The sequence below is a fragment of the Borostomias antarcticus genome, assembly GCF_949987555.1.
Source record: "Borostomias antarcticus genome assembly, chromosome: 9".
Taxonomy (NCBI): Eukaryota; Metazoa; Chordata; class Actinopteri; order Stomiiformes; family Stomiidae; genus Borostomias; species Borostomias antarcticus.
The window spans coordinates 23,617,208-23,629,441 of NC_140242.1; the positions used below are offsets into that span (position 1 = coordinate 23,617,208).

The 12,234-nt window shown below is 47.8% G+C and overlaps 1 protein-coding gene across 3 annotated transcripts in view; it reads right to left on the reverse strand.

Moving 5' to 3' along the window:
* Positions 1-827: 827 nt before the first annotated feature.
* osbpl6 (oxysterol binding protein-like 6) overlaps positions 828-12,234 on the reverse strand; it is a gene marked incomplete at its 5' end in the record, with an annotated part of 22,734 nt that continues 11,327 nt past the window's right edge. For 2 of the 3 annotated variants that reach the window (XM_084443688.1, XM_084443686.1), the window contains 14 exons: positions 828-959; positions 1,159-1,281; positions 1,491-1,617; positions 1,873-2,017; positions 2,116-2,260; positions 2,778-2,856; positions 3,114-3,177; positions 3,478-3,615; positions 5,524-5,777; positions 6,534-6,621; positions 7,610-7,741; positions 8,269-8,376; positions 9,949-10,079; positions 10,248-10,416. In XM_084443688.1, the coding sequence (XP_084299814.1) occupies positions 851-959; positions 1,159-1,281; positions 1,491-1,617; positions 1,873-2,017; positions 2,116-2,260; positions 2,778-2,856; positions 3,114-3,177; positions 3,478-3,615; positions 5,524-5,777; positions 6,534-6,621; positions 7,610-7,741; positions 8,269-8,376; positions 9,949-10,079; positions 10,248-10,416 (1,812 nt within the window). In that variant the 3' untranslated portion in view covers positions 828-850. The remainder of the gene's footprint in view (positions 960-1,158; positions 1,282-1,490; positions 1,618-1,872; positions 2,018-2,115; positions 2,261-2,777; positions 2,857-3,113; positions 3,178-3,477; positions 3,616-5,523; positions 5,778-6,533; positions 6,622-7,609; positions 7,742-8,268; positions 8,377-9,948; positions 10,080-10,247; positions 10,417-12,234) is intronic. The other variant, XM_084443687.1, reaches the window with a different exon arrangement.

The following is a 12,234-nucleotide window of genomic DNA, read 5'->3' on the forward strand; positions in this document are numbered from 1 at the left end:
TGGAAGAGCAGAGCTGGTGGGGCCCACATGGGGGTAGCAGTGTTGTCCATACATACAGCCAGAACAGGTGCTAATAAAGGTGTCCTGTGGGAAGGGTAAAAGACAACATTGTTTGTGCCCCAGGGCAGATGTATATGTTGTTGGAGTTTGTTAAAGTTCCACTTGCCATCAAACTGATATCTTTACATTCAGCTCTTGGGGGTTGACTTTGTGAATTCTTCAGAGAACGTTCCATCAGAGTGAGAATACAGCTATGATACAGATTCAACTAATGCAAAAGGCAAAAACAAATAAAGAATATCTGCCAATTCACACAATACCCTTTCAGTAAATTCATGTTTTTAAGATATTTTACAAAAATATCTATTTTTTCTACATGTTGATATAATAAATATGGCATATACTGTATTATGCCAATGAAAGCTGCACTCTAAACATGCGTTGTACATACAGTAGTAAATCAAAAGGCCTAATTCAAACACTAGTATCAACTAAACCGCTTTTACACTAAAAGCTTTAAAATGTGTTGGTGTGGATAGGCGACTTTTTAAGGCAAGGACATACTCAGAAGTCAAAACGGTTTAGGGTAGATCTACGTGGTAAGATTGTTGCCCTGACAACCCGGCTTTTGCAAGCAAAATGAAGGTGATCCTGGAGGATGGGCGACCATCTTGTCTCAGTGTCCCAGTAGGGTGACAGTCATCAACTCGTCGCTCCATTCAGCAGTCTCTTATATCCATGCGTACTGTAGTCTTGTCATAGAGACGTTGATTTTGGAAACCTCATTGTGCATAGGTAACAGCCTTTTTGTCTGCATTTGATGATATGGTGTGCGCAGCAAGTCCGTATGCTACCACAGGTTAAGGTTTTCCATATTGATGAAGCCAGGGTTTTTGCGAAGCTCCCAGTAGGTGTTGTTAGAGACCCACCTCTCTCTCTGGTTGGCATCAACAACTTTCCTGGGACACAAGAGACAGGACATCAATAAAAGCTGCAGTGACCTAAATAACATATTCATACCATAGGTCACTAAAGTGACACAAACCAGTGAGCCATCTACCTTGGGGATATCTGTGTAATATCCCCTGATGTTTGTCCAGAGCTGGCCTGAAGTGTGGCTGACCTCCTCCTAGCCTGTGTTTGGGTGACTGTACTCACTTGAAGAAGCGTGGCTGGTGTTTGATGTTGTTCTCCTCCAGACACCTCCTCCGGGTGCGCTGCAGGTCCTCGATGCGCTGCTTCTCAGAGGCGGCCAGCTCCACGTTCCCCTCCTCCAGATGCCTGACAAGAAGTTAGCACAATGAAAACCATAAATAAATTGTCTTGAAAATGCTCTATCAGACCATACTATCAGCTCAGTCTCAGATCAGTTTCTATCTGCAGGGGGCAGCAGCGCACTCAGCATGTCCCCATGCCATCAGGGTATTATGCAACATGCCAAGGTCCCTATTGGTTGCTGGAGTGGGGGGAGTGAGTAGATGTGTCTTTACCTTTGATCAGGTCTGAAACGGGCGTCTGTCAGCGGCAAGGAATCTTTCATCTCTGGGCAAAGTTCATTGAGCTCAATGGCGAACCTAGTGAAGCCGTAGTAAAGCTCGTAGTCGGTGGGCATGGACCCTGACGGGAGAACAAGAACGTCGCACAACCAGGGATGAATGACAGCTCTCGTTGCCTTGCCTACCATGGTTGCTTTGACAAGAGCACTTTGTGTATGTCTTTGTTTAAATACAATAGGAGCAAATTATGCCGTCATCCCTATATTCAGCTTCCCTTGTTCCCCTTGTTTGATGTTGTTCCTCACTAACTAACTATGCATTCTCAAACAGTGACATGCAGCTTTCTAGCCTGACTGATTTACCCAGAATGCTTTACCTGGCCTCCAGATGCACTTGGCAGAGGGCGCAACCCCGCAGTAGAGGCCCTCATGCCATTTGCCAAACAGCCGATGAACCACCTTCCCCTCCTGGTCCATCACAAAACCTTGCACCTCATTCACGTTAGAGCTCCAGTAATTTCCCTGAAACGAGCAAAACAAACAGTGTGAAGCCCTCGCAACATACAATTAGGTCTGCCTTTGGACTGGATAATAGCACGTCAACGTTGCTGGCGATTTACCTTGACGAAGGTGAGCTTGCAGAGGCAGGCGCTGCTCTTGGTGTTCCTAATGGTGATCTCCCCATAGTGCTCAATCCAACGTCTCCCGCTCAGGATGTTGTGCACACAGGTGGTGACTTTGTTCCATTCGTAATGATCACCAAAGCTGATGGATAGAACAAGTCTTTGAAATAGCTTGAAACAGCATCATGATAGATTTATTACAGTCAATGACAAATATTACCATTGCGTGTTTGAGATGCTCACTGATCCCCATAATAACACCAAACATAGAAGTCATAAAGAAATCAGCAAGGGATTGTGGGTACTCCTTGTCAGCGCAGAGATACTGCAACCGGTCCTACAATCTGTCTGCTTACTCAGCAGCCTGTCCCTGATCCTCCATGTCTGGCCAATTCATTTCTCAGGAGGACAGTAAGTGGATGCCTCCATCCTGACCCTGTCAAGGACACTTTCACAGGATGGAGCTCCTTCCTAGCGCCCACTCAACAGCGTGGGAGGGAGGGGCGTCGGGGGGAGGGGCATGGGGTTACAAGGGAGTGACCGTTTTAAATACAGTAGTTTAGGCCACAGTAGTTGAGCCCAACACTCATCAGGGATTCTGTGTGTACGGAACAGCGGAGAGCACCTCAGGAGAGCAGTGTGTGTAGCTAAAGGATTACCCTGGTAGCATAACATTGACCGTCCCGATCGGCAGGATTTCCATCGACTTGCCCCAGAATTTGTTCTTCCATCTTACATCTGAAAATAGATCACCAGAGGTAGCAGTAAAGAAGCAGTACAGGATTTTTTGTCACACAGAGAAAGAATAATTCAGGCTTGGATCACTTGCCCTCTGCATTGGAAGAACTCCTAGTCCAAGTTAATGTATTTATGAACTGTTATTATGTAATAAATTCAATGATTGGAGCTTGCGTTGTTAGGCACTCTTCTCTAGTCACAACTCTGTTGAGGGGTGCAAATTCATGAGACTAGGGTTTCGTTGGAAAGCCGCCTACCTTGCCAGAAGGTGAAATTCTTGGACTCACAGTGACAAGTTGAGATGGGTGGATGGTGGCTCACCTAAGAACCAGATCAGATGACAGCTGTCTGACAAAGGTTACCTGAGACAACCACACTGACACTGGTAGTCTGGCTTCACCACAAGCGCTCTACAGTTTAGCAAAAAAGTCAGGATACACAACGCCTCATTAATGAATATTTTATAAGGGTAAAAGGTATAGATCCGTTGGTGAGGGTATTACTTATGCAACACACACTCTCACACACACAGACGCATGTGCACACACACACACACACACACACACACACACACACACACACACACACACACACACACACACACACACTGTGAGAGCCTACCTGTTCAGAGAAAAAACAAAGGCCCTTGTCTTCCCTGATACATTCAAACGTTTCTCCAAGTAAGGGGTTGAATGGCTTGCTTCCCGCTCGGTAGTACGTGGAGGAATATCCTGAGACTGCGAAAGCAGCAACAATGGCCTGCAGCAGAAGACAACCATGACCATCAACATACCACATGAAGAGTGTCAAACCAACACAACCACTCAGAAAAGCCCATAGCTTTGAACAAACACTTTCAAAGTTAATCCTGTTGAAGCCTACTTGTTCATCACAAGGCAAACATCATAGCAAACAGGTTTACAACCTCCAGCTATAGAAAGCAATCATCATATACTAGGCTTAACGAGGTAGTCCAAGATTAGTATGCAGAGTGTGTTGTTCTGAGAGAGGACAGGAATGATCGAGATGAGTTGAAACAAGGTTGACAGCTGCATCGAGCATGCTGTTTCCTAGCCTCTCTAACCATAACCCTAACCCTCTCTAGCAGAGGAGCATGCTGTTTCCTAGCCTCTCTAACCCTCTCTGGCAGAGGAGCATGCTGTCTCCTAGCCTCTCTAACCCTCTCTGGCAGAGGAGCATGCTGTCTCCTAGCCTCTCTAACCCTCTCTGGCAGAGGAGCATGCTGTCTCCTAGCCTCTCTAACCCTCTCTAGCAGAGGAGCATGCTGTTTCCTAGCCTCTCTAACCCTCTCTGGCAGAGGAGCATGCTGTGTCCTAGCCTCTCTAACCCTCTCTGGCAGAGGAGCATGCTGTCTCCTAGCCTCTCTAACCCTAACCCTCTCTGGCAGAGGAGCATGCTGTTTCCTAGCCTCCTCTCTGGCAGAGGCCATGGCTGTTGTTTCATACCGTTTCTGTTAGCTTTTCACTGTCAATGTCACTTAACCGAAACAGAAAAGCTAAACGTGTGTCAGAGCCAGAGACTGCACTCATATGATAGCTAGGGCTTATGCTGCGTTCCATTTGGCTCTTGAAGTCGTGATTCACGAGATAATACTCGCAGTTTTAACTGGAACACCTCTTGTTCTCGGCTCGTGAACTCGTACCACTCAACCCTACCCCCAGTTAGCTCTGGAAGTCGTGAACGAGATGGCAGCTCCCTGTGTAACTAAGTGAAACTTTAATAATACTGTTTTATTAGCATTTCTGTCTTATTTGTGTCTCATGTGTTAAATCAGTCGTACACACAGTATTCCCCAACTGTTATCTGAGGACATGAGGTTCGCAACCTCTTTTGTATGCAAAAAATACCCTGTACTGGTTTGGTAAACAAAGCTAGCTGACGTCCATCTTTGTTCCGAGCTGTTGTTGTTGTCTACTGTAACGCTGTTACCTTGTGGGTGACGTCGTTCTCAGTCTCTCCCACATCCCACCACTTCCCAGACAAATGGAACGCAGCATTAGGCCTGATTCATAGTCAACGTAAACAACGCAAGCTACGTTGTGAACGCAACCTCCAACATGACTCGAGAGCTTGCGTTTTGTGTTTTGTTTTGTGGAAACGCAAGGAATTGCACTATTGCTTGCGTCAAGTGACAAATTCCGGCATGACACACGCAAGGACGCAACGAGATCTTGCGTGGCCTTGCGAAGCTTGCGTTGCTTGTGCTTATGTAGTTTGCGTCGACTATGAATCCGCCCTTAGTGTGTCAGAGCCAGAGACTGGACTCATGTGGGGCTTCGTGGTGAGGGACTGGAGCATGGGCAGCTGGGTCACATACAGCAGCAGCAGCAAGATGCTAGTTTTAGCGTGTCTCTAGAACACACATCTCTCATCGAATTTCAATCTAAAAGTGCTTAAAAATGTCTCGGCTGTTGCACGTGAATCCAGCTTTACTCTGTAACATAGACAAGCCATTTAGTCATCATGTAATGAGTTGCAGTATATCTCCTGTGTCCTCCTTTGGAATGGATCGGTTGTGAGGTACAGTATTCCCTTTCCTCTGCCCATTAGGCCGTGCCCCGCCATGGAGGCGCAGGCAGGGTTACGCGCGTGGTCACTCTAACCGCGAGACGAGGGGGGGGGGGGGGGGGGGGTTCTGGATCGTACCATGCGTTCGCAGGGGTCTTGGGTCTCGGCGGCCTTGTCCAGCAGATCGCTGTACTCCAGCTCCTCGCACAAGTGCTGCAGGGCGTTGAGTGGCTCGTTGAGCTCCACGGGCATGGAGACCTTGGACAGGTCTTTGCCGATGTTGTTCCTCAGGATGTTCCACAGGTTGATGTTGCTGGTGTCCGGGGCGGGGGCCGGGAGGCAGCGGCGGCGGCCGTTGCGGAAGGTGCTGCCGGCGAAGTCTCCGTTCGCCACTGGAATGGGAGGGAGATACCATTACTGACTGAACGTGCAAGGCATACGTTACTACCCCTCCCCCACCCCTACCCCCCTCCCTCCCCTCGCTCTTCTGTCCTCTCACTGCAGCTGAAGTGTGGCGGTTGCTTTAGCGCGTAACATCACCCAGGTGGGTGCTACACATTGGTTGTGGATAAGGTGAGCTACCCTCCCCCTCTCTAATAGCGCTTTGAGCACCTGGAAAGGCGCTCTATGAATACAATGTGTTCTTATTATTAGCTGAACTACTGTCTTTGTGTAAGATCTAATATTAGCCATGGTTACTGGCCCGCTGTTACAGTATATTAGCTGATAGCTCTCATAAGGCCTGAAGGCAGCTCTTGGCACAAATGACCCGCGCAAGGTCAAACCTGCCTCTCTGACAAATTCACTGGCCATCACAAGGTGTGTGTGTGTGTGTGTGTGTGTGTGTGTGTGTGTGTGTGTGTGTGTGTGTGTGTGTGTGCATGTGCGTGTGTGTGCGTGTGCGTGCATGCGTGCGTGCGTGTGCATGTGCTGTGTGTGTACATGTGCTGTGTGTGTGCGTGTGTTGTGTGTGTGTGATTGTGTGTGTGCGTGTGCATGTGTGTGCATGTGTGTGCGCATGTGTGTAAGGGGGGGAGGGGGGTGCAGGGTTGACTAGGTGTGCTCTAGCCAGGGGAGCAACTTCATCACACTAGCCCCCTACTCTGGCGGAGGGGTAATTGGGACGCTGGGGAGTACGGGGGCCCTACTTTGTCTGGAGATGTTATCGGTCACACTGGCGTTGTCCTCTGAAATGTTATCGCTCACATCGCTGACGTATGACTCGTCGTCTGAGGCCTGTGGAGTGAGCAATGGAAGAGGGGCAGTGAGTCAGGGCACCACTGCACACACACACACACACACACACACACTCTCAAACAGCAGTGGTTAGTAACGGAAAGCTGCGGTCACTGACACACACACCTACACACACACACTGCGGTTTTGCCAGTGGCTAGCAAACTGCAGTGGGCTCTGGCTGGCTATATCTCTCCCTCTGCCGTACCCACAAGAGTAGACACTGTGGCGCTTTATAGTAACGTACAACCCGCTGATGCTGCCGATGGCATCTGCACTGCGACTACTGGCTGGAACGGCTGCTATAAGTCCCCTGCTAACGGCTGGAAGAGGGAGGAGCTGGGGCCAAGAGAGTGCAGTACGCCAGAAAGTTCCCCCGGCTCCTGAGCCAGAGGATTTGGCCCTGAGGAAGTGATGGATCCTCGTGGTTGGTAATCCTTCAGCATGCCTATTTGGGGGGGGGGGGGGGGGGGGCAGGTCTCAGAGCTCTGGCGCTCGGTGTTCATGGGTCTCTCTGTGGCTTTAGCAAAGGAAGCCATCGTCTGTCTGAGGGCTGAGCCGTGTCACCTCCATACAGGAAGGCTTATCACTGACAACCTGGAGCTGGGAATCATGAGGCGGTCGTCACGTGAAAGATGGCATACTCTGGAATGTGACAGGAGCCCGGAAGAGGAATTACGTTTTGAGGGCTAGAATGGAGAAGCCTGGCTTTGTTTGAGTTTCTGTTGTCTCTGAGGCTCGCACGCTCATCCCGTTAAGGGCTGAGTAGCTCCAGCGCTGCTCAGCCATCAGCAGTGCTTTATCTGAGCTCCATAACCCTACCCCCAAACCTACCCCTAACCCTAACCCTACCCCCAAACCTACCCCTACCCGCCACCCTTCTCAGACAGCTCCCCGCGGTCCTACAGCCGGTCGGCATCAGGTCTGAGTCTAAGTGCCTCCCTCCTCCACCCTCAGCCAGAGAGGTGTAAAGGACACGCCTCCTCACCTCGTTCTCTGATGAGCTGGCAGACAGCAGCACTTCCTGGGCGTCGAAGAACTCCGACACGGACTCTGACATGGAGAGCCTGCTCTCATTGGACGCCTGCTGAGTTAGAGGGATCCCCATCTGCTCGCCACTCTGGGAAACGACAGCCCCACCAACAAGCGCATTAGTCACCTGGTCTCTGGACAGTGAATGAGACAGAACTGCAGGCTGTTACGAGTGTAATCGAGGAGCAATTTCCACGGACCCACTGACCCATCTCTGGTCCGGCGGACACCCTGGCTCTGACCACCCTCTCCTCCTTTTCTGACTAGTCATTTTTCCATTAACCTTGATGTCAGCATCAGCATAATAGAATGATAATTTAAGCTCAGCTGCCAAAACATTCTGGAAACACCATCATTCTTTGAGGGCGGGAAATCAATAATGGAATTGACGACAGCAGTACTGTAAGTAGAGATTACGTTGTGTTTTTGCAGTCCACTGTGGAGACCTGGCCTGCTCCAACGCTGTAGAGGAGCCAGGCAGTATAGACGTTCAGGTGACTGGTCTACCTCTGACCACAGCGGCTGCTGTGGAGACACTCAGCCCTGCTGTGGGAGGTGTTCCCAGAGCCTGGGAGGACTACAACATATGACCACGTGGTCCAGAAGAGAAGGTACCTCATCGGGCGTGGATATGATGTTCACACTGACCGTCTGCTCAGACAGCACAGATTCAGAGTGGATGCGGTGGAGTCGGGTTCGAAGCTCTGCGTTCTGGGAGAGGGCCTGGAACAAGGAGCAGTAATGGTCGTGGTCAAGTGAAGGGGAGGATGCAGCGCGAAACACTTGATCGTTTACATCAAAACATCTACAAAGATAAAGGGCAAAACCCGTGCAAATGAGACAAAAAAAAAAATAGCATCCAATCCACAAAGCACACGCAAACGGTGAAAAGTGTTGCAAACTGCACCGATGAGCAAACAGCTCCACGGCTGCGCCAGGCTCGTTTGAATGTATGTAAATTAGGTACTTCAGTGCATAATTGCCCCAAATAAGCCTTGCGACTGATCCACAAAGACCATGAGCTAACTGCCACACGCAGTTAGAGAGGTGCAAATACCGCTTTTGAAAAGCTGGTATTAACTACAGCAGTCAGCGCGCACTCTCTCCTTCTGTCTCTCCTCAGAACTTGTGAAGTTTGAATGATATTGAATTGATATTGGATGATATTAAGGGTGAAATATATATAGAGGGGGATTTAAATATAAGTTCAGCCAGCTGTGATGCACAGAAAGAAACAGAACTGATTTTCTGCAAAAAAGTGTGGTCTGTCGTTTTCATTATGATCCAATCTGTGTCCTGAAATATGGAGAAAAGCTTGAAACACTGGGGAAAGATCCGACTACAGTATATCCAAGATCTTGTACCCATATACAAGATCAAATTGCATTCCACTGGTGGTAAGTGCAACACATACAGTATAAGGGGCTGACATGCCCGGGCTCTCCAGGGATCATGGCAGCAGTTATTGTAGCCAGACAAAGGCACCGTCACGCCAGGCGAGCGCAAGAACGCGTACATGGCTAATTGCAATCATGGGCGCAAATTGCACACAGTTGGCAAATTTGTGGGCGTGTTTGCCCGGGTGTGTCATTAGAGCAAAATCTTTTGTGGATATTGTGCTAAACTGGAGCAGATTGCCGTTGCAATTGCTGTGCAAAATGTCCAGCTATTAGCGGGAGCAATCCATTCTTTGTGGATTGGGCCAAAGTGTTATCATAGGCTACTATTAACCTAACCCTAACCTAGCCCTGACGCAATGAGCACATACTGATACTGATCTTGTGATGCTCCCTAACTGAAATCCACCAGAATCAGCAAGCCTTACCAGCCTTAGATGTCACCAAGGCCATGTGGACACGCACACACTACACCCTACACACACACATACACACACACAACACACACACACTCAAATGCTCAACCTGAAACCGCAACTGCACTATTCAGAAAACGTCTGATTAAAAGTGAAGATGAACCCGCTGACACATTTCCACAAAATGACTTCAATTAAATCACAAGAACTGAGAGACCGGCCCGAGGAGCACAGTTAATGAACTCCCCAAGCAATTGTGAGTTAATATTCTCTCCAGTTAGGCTAAAAAGATAACTGGGCTATCCTCTCCTTTTTCATGTCTGCACATTTAATTTCTCTGATAGTGATGAAAGAGATTGCTACTATTGATCAAGGTATGTTTCAATTGACGGTCCTTAGCTCATCTAACAAATGATCAAAGTGATACATACGGTTCCTTAGAGGGGTGCAGTGCAGTCTGGGTATTGTAGTAGAACAGGTACCTGTGACAGAGACCTCCTGAGGGTTGTGACCTGGGAGGATGGAGCAGACTGCTCCTGGTCAGACAGAACCTGCTTGATCTTCTCCTTCTCTATGGCCACCGTGTTGAAGGCAGACTTTAGCAGGGTGTGAACTACACAAACCAACCGCAGATCAGTCACTTCAATCACAACTCATGCTCAGATCACATGCTGCTAACAACAATTCAACTATACCTATATTACAAAATGTACCAGCAATGTGTATATATAGTCTGACAATGCTTTGATCACCAGCAGTGCATGCACTGCCAAGGGCCTACCCTTCTGGGCGATGGTGCAGAAGTCCTCCTGGAGTTTGATGTAGTCGCTGGCACACTCAATGCTGTCCGCCAGGCGTGGGACAGGTGTCTGGAAGTCTGCCAGCTCAGCGCACAGATTGGGATTGGAGGAGTGGAGGCGGACAGGGGACATGCTGGCGGACAGGGGGACCTGGGGGGGCAGAGCAGAGGCCCACACTCACTGGCCTGGAAGATACAGCCTCTGAAGGCCAGATGGACTGTAAAGGTTGAGGACATTAGGCCTCATTTACGAATGTAGTTAAGAATTTCTTAAGAAGCGTTTCTTCTTAAAGTCGCACTGAAACGGACGTTTGAGATCATCTAACTTCCGTAGTTTGACGTATTTCCAACGCAAACAAGCTATGAGGGTGGGACATATGTTTAGAGGAATTTGATTGGAACATTGACAAGTGGACAGGTTTTAAGAACTTTAGACAGATTCGATAGAAGGATAGCGTTGATTGACGGGTGGATGTCGTGAGATTATTGGCCTAAAATCTAAGGTACCTGTTGTCGTCGTTGTACGTGACCTACCGTTTTCCAGGAAGTAAGAAATTATATACTTTGATATAAGATTACAACAAAAGTAGAATTTTGTAAATTGTTTGGCATACATCGTTGAATAGGTGAACACTATGACCAATTCTGTGAACCAAAATGGGACAGAATACTTTTTTCATTTCAGTGCGACTTTAAACTCCACTTACACCGTTTCCAAGGAGATTCTGGCATTCACCAATGTTGTCACATGTGGAAAATAAGAACAGAATCCACGAACACGGAAGAGGAGTCTTAAGTAGGCTACGGACATGATCGTGCGAAAGACACGTCTGTTTAAAATAATTTGTGACTGCGTTTACTTCAATCAATCAATCAATCAAAGCTTTATTTGTATAGCGCATTTCATACCCAGAGGCAACACAATGCGCTTTACAGAGAACAAGGGAGGTGGGCATACGTCCCACCCCTACATATTCCAGAGGGAAGCAAAAAAACAGTAATCACCCGGGGGCCAGATAAGGGAGCTGTAAAAATTCTTCCCTGACCCCTCTCAACAAGGCGATCGAGCAAGCTCCTGGAGTATGTTTGTCTACCGGCTAAGAACATTTATAAAGCAATAAATAACATTAAATTACATTTTCAGAGTAAGAGAGGCTAATAACATCATAGGAGAGACATGGCAAACACTGGTGTATGTCTGTGTGTGCGTGAATGTGCCTGGGCCCAGATAGAGGCAAATCTACAGTTGTATAACATTATAGGATTTCAATACAATAATATTTGTATCATTTATAATATCTTTTAATAATTGTTTGCATTATTTCACAAAGAGAGAGTGCCGTCATTCCAATAATATCCCTGATGTGCCGGGTCCAACTGTGTGCCCTTCTCTGGATACAGCGTTCACTGAACGAGTAGGATAATATCCCATGCATCTTATTGACACTACTAAATATGACAGGACGTCTTTAGATTTTCGTTTGGGCATGCTTGACAACTGTGTATTTTATAGCCTACATTTTTGTAGACTGCTGTTGTATATTGTATTCTATCACTTCAACATTGTATTTCTCACTGTCTTGTCTCTTTATGTTTATTGCCATGCACCATTGCAAATTCCTCATAGGAATCTAATGCTGGATTTGATCTGCTGTCCTCTGACTTGTCAATGCACCTGATACAAACCCGCCTTAACCATTATGCCACTGAAAAGTTGGCGAGTCAAGGGAGCGGATGACCGGTATTCATACTGAGAAGTGACATCTGAGCATGACCCTGTAGTTGCATGTCCTTATATGGGGCTGTCGGGGAGTTTACCTATGCTAATTTGGGTGTACGGCCACGCGCATCCAGTTTGCGAAACCCTGGGATTCATCATTATGTGAAGGCAGGTGCGAACTCATCCAGTGATTTAGAAACGTTCTTAGGAAGAAATTTAAGAACGGAACTTCGGAAGATATTGGTGAGT